The 4,091-nt window shown below is 45.0% G+C and overlaps 1 protein-coding gene across 1 annotated transcript in view; it reads right to left on the bottom strand.

The window, feature by feature from the left end:
- Positions 1-4,091, bottom strand: part of CUNH18orf21 (chromosome unknown C18orf21 homolog) — a 17,033-nt gene that overhangs the window by 12,421 nt on the left and 521 nt on the right. The window contains exons 2-3 of the mRNA XM_018563583.1: positions 3,838-3,860; positions 1,834-2,033 (exon numbers count right to left, since the gene is read on the bottom strand). Of these exons, the coding sequence (XP_018419085.1) occupies positions 1,834-2,033; positions 3,838-3,860 (223 nt within the window). The remainder of the gene's footprint in view (positions 1-1,833; positions 2,034-3,837; positions 3,861-4,091) is intronic.

The following is a 4,091-nucleotide window of genomic DNA, read 5'->3' as shown; positions in this document are numbered from 1 at the left end:
AATTGGGTAATAATAAATGTTTTATCATTTAATATAGGGGAAACTGAGTTTTTTTTTTTAAATTTCGGTAATTTTTCCTTAATATAGTAAAAAAATAAAACCCCCAGTGGTGAATAAATACCACCAAAAGAAAGCTCTATCTGTCCCCAAAAAAGGGTATAAAATTCATTTCAGTACAGCGCTGCATGACGGAATAAATGTCAGTCAAAGTACCGCAGCGCTGAATACTGAAAAATGGCCTGGATGGGAAGGGGGTTTAACACCGCGGATGTCAACTGGTTAAAAGCTTTTACTGCTCATCAGTTTAGCGTTAACAGTGAGTGATGGCCCTAGAATTATTGCTCTGACTCCGACGTTTGCGGCATTTAACATGTGAGGCAGTTTTCCTTTCTGCACGTAGGCACATACCTACTTGCATTTGTATGTGTGTGTACGTATGGGCGGGGGACTTTAAAAAATGTTTTTTTTCACATTTTTTATTTTTTTCTGTTACTTATTTTACACTTAACTTTATTGTTATCACATAGGGGGATAACTAACCCCCTATGAAATAGCAAATTTGGTGTGATAGGTCCTCTTTATTGAGACCCCTAATGTCACCTACCAACTCCAAAGAAGCTGACAAAGCAACAATCTGCTTCACCAGCTTCTTCTCCTGGCTACAGGAGGCAGAGAATGTGCAGTGAAACCTGAAGTGATGTAATACACATTACTTCCGGGTCTAGCGATGGGAGGAGAGCTCAGCGGCTAGAAGCTTGCTGATCTTCCTCCGATCCATGAGGGGAGACACGCCTTGCCAGCCCCGACCGGGGGGCAGTGGAGAGGGGGGCACACTTCGCCCCACGGTACACGCCATGGGGCAGCTGTATAGCCCCCAGATCGCTTGCATCTGAGCAGCAATCGCCGGTTGTTTACAACGGTACCAGGAACAGCTGTGTTCTTGGTAAAACCGCTTCAGAAGCTGGACGGCCACCCGCATGGAATGGTTAATTGAGAACATAAGGGAAAAATCATGGACACTCACATGAGCGGTTTAAACTTTTCCCCAACAGAGAAAAGACATCCATCCTCCTAGGACACTAGCAAAAAAACTAAAGCATGATGGGAGTGGAAGCAGTTATACCTGGCCAAGAGCTTTTTTCTTTGCCAGTGTCCAATTCCTCCTGAAGACAGCACTGCAACCCAATTGACTCTTAACTGAATCCTGCGTCCATTAAAAGGAGAACTATGAGGTGAGTGCTTTTCACTCACCTCATAGTTCTAGCCGACCTGTGACAATGAGACTGCCACAGGTCGGCTCAGTAGATCGGGAGGTGAGTGAACACATACCGGCGTTCGCTCACCTCTCCATCCTGTCACGGCTATATGCCGTGACAGGGGAGGGGCTGGATTCCCCCCTCCGATCCGCCAGTGCTGACTGGCGGAACGGACGGGGGAGGGGGCGGGTACAGCTGGCTCTGCCTCTAGATAGGCAGAGCCAGATGTCACTCACGCAGCTGGGCGGATCCCGGCACAATTGTCGGGATCCGCTTCAGCTTCGGCGTCTCAGTATGCCGCGAGAAGCAGTTCGCGGTATACTGCGGCGTCTCAGTATACCGCGAGATACAGCTCGCGGTATACTGAGCCTAGGGTGACGGGAGGACGCTAGTTTGTGTCCTCCCGTTACCCTAAGGAAAACTATGGGGAAAAGCCTTAACCCCATACTTCTCCTTTAATGAACAAGAAAAATAATTTTTTTAAATATTTTATTGCACTGTAAACATCATTGAATACACTCACACACAATACATAAACTGTAAACACATTAATATATGTACTTTAACAATATCTTACCAGGACACTCCTCGAACATTTGTATTTCCTAAGGAGTTTAGTATGCTTAAGATTTAATCTGTGGCTTTTTGCTTCTTTTCTTAATAAGAGCTCAATGCGTGGTGTTATTTTAATTTTCGGTCTCAGACGAACTTTACGGTTATCAGGTGTAAATAGCTGAAAGCAGAATGGGCAGATTCCCTTTTTTTTACTGGTCACCTCTGCAAGAATACATAAAGAAGGTAGGAAGTTAAAAGGGTAATTATACATGGATTCAGCAATCAAAGTCACCAGAGAATGGTCAAATCCTATATCACAAGTCGAAATGTACACACAGGAAAAAATAGGTTTCAGGTCCCGCAGTGAACTGAATAGACATACCCTGCTGAAGATCCAGTATCATGTCAGAACCACCCAATTCCTTTTGACAGTCAACTTAGCTAAAGCAGGCCATAAAATCATTCAAGATTCATGGGTTATATTAACCAACTCGGGAAGGGGGGGGGAGGTACCACATCTGGTAGTTCCCACATGTCTTGTAGCAGACAAGAAAAGGCTTTTCCTTTTCCTAGATTTAGGACAGAGTATCTTTTATAACTTCCTACCGTCCATGGCCGTTCGTGAACGGCCAGATGGGAGCCTTACAGGAACAGGAGGGCATCTTAAGGCATCCTGCCCCTCCCCCACTCATGCGCAGCGCCCAGCGCGCACACGAGTGGGGAAACTGCCAGCAATGTACACGGCCAACAATGGCCGTTTACATTCAAACAATCAGGCGTCTCTAGAGACACCCGATTGCTTGTAGTACCTGCGGGTGTGCGCCCTCCCCCGCCATTTCCGTTGGTCCCGAGATCCGCTGTGCCCGATGCGGCTGGGACCAGCACAGCGACGCTATCAGTGGAGATCAAAGGGAGCTCAGTACACAATCTCCCTTTGATATCCTGTCCTCGGAATGCAGAAACTGATGTATATTACATCACGTCCTGCATTCAGTGTCACTCTCCGGTTACAGATGCCGGTGAGAAGCTGATGAAGCAAATCTCTTTCTTTTTGATAAGATGGTATACTAGTTTTTGGGTAGACTCCTCATCCTGTCAGGACATCCCTGCCAGGCAGTAGTTTCAGCTTCAATTTTTGCCCTGTACCTGATTTTGACTAAACTATTCCTGACCATACCACCCACCTTTTAATCTAAAACAGTGGTCCTCAAACTAGATCCTGCTGCTTTCCATAAACAAGTCCCTACAGTGAGAAAGATCTCCACACTTTCCCTATGCCTATCTTCATTAGGAGCAACAAGATCACATATATAGGTGTGTCCTATGTTTAATGGCCTGCATACAGATGACAGGCAATGTGAGGAAAACAGATCAGCTGCTTACCCTCCCTTCAACTGTCACTGCTCTCTAATTGCCTGCCTCCCAATGCCTTTCTTTTGAAGTCTCCCTGGTTTGTTATAAATGCCAAAATGCAGAAAGCCGGGGAGGTCTCTAATAATAACCAGTCCTATGAGGGTCTAAGGGCAGTGCTGCAACCCACATGTATGCTGCCATGAAGTTCCACAAGAAAGATATATGATGGTAAGTATGTTACAATTTTCCTTTATGGAAGGGAAAGTTCTAGAATAACGTACAGTTTTATCAGATAAATGGGCTCCAGGTCCTTAGAGGAAGTACTCCCAGAGCTGGCATTGTCATGTTATGGCCAACTTCCTCTGACTGCTAAAGTCTCTAATGGCAACAAAATGTTCTGTGACAATTCACTGACCAAAAGAAAATTGTACGTGGGTGTGTGGATTGGGTTAGTAGGGTCACAAGGTGCAGCGATGCCCACTCTGTTTGCAAGATATTTGGAGGTGCTTGCTCTAAGAACCTGGGGCCTCTGTACCAGATACCATGTACTTTGTTAGAGAAACAGAATGCTAAATGCGGGTTGAAACTTTGGAGGTAAGGCCAATATATTTTGATTATAAAGTGTTTTCAGATTATTTACTTTCTTTATCTTCAATTCTCAAAACACACTTACTTTTTGGAAGAGGACAATGAGACCTGAAAAAAAAAAATTGAACATAAATACAAAAGCCAAAAACGTAGGACAACTGCATACTGCAAAAATGAGTTAATCAGAGACAGGTTGGTTCTTCAAAGAAAAACAAGCACTTAAAGGAGAACCATAGTTCTAGCCGACCTGTGACAATGACACTGTCACAGGTCGGCTCAGTAGATCGGGAGGTGAGCGAACACATACCGGCGTTCGCTCACCTCTCGATCCTGTCACGG

The sequence above is a fragment of the Nanorana parkeri genome, unplaced genomic scaffold (assembly GCF_000935625.1).
Source record: "Nanorana parkeri isolate BGI_ZX_2015 unplaced genomic scaffold, ASM93562v1 scaffold678, whole genome shotgun sequence".
Taxonomy (NCBI): Eukaryota; Metazoa; Chordata; class Amphibia; order Anura; family Dicroglossidae; genus Nanorana; species Nanorana parkeri.
This window is presented reverse-complemented; position numbering and strand designations above follow the sequence as displayed.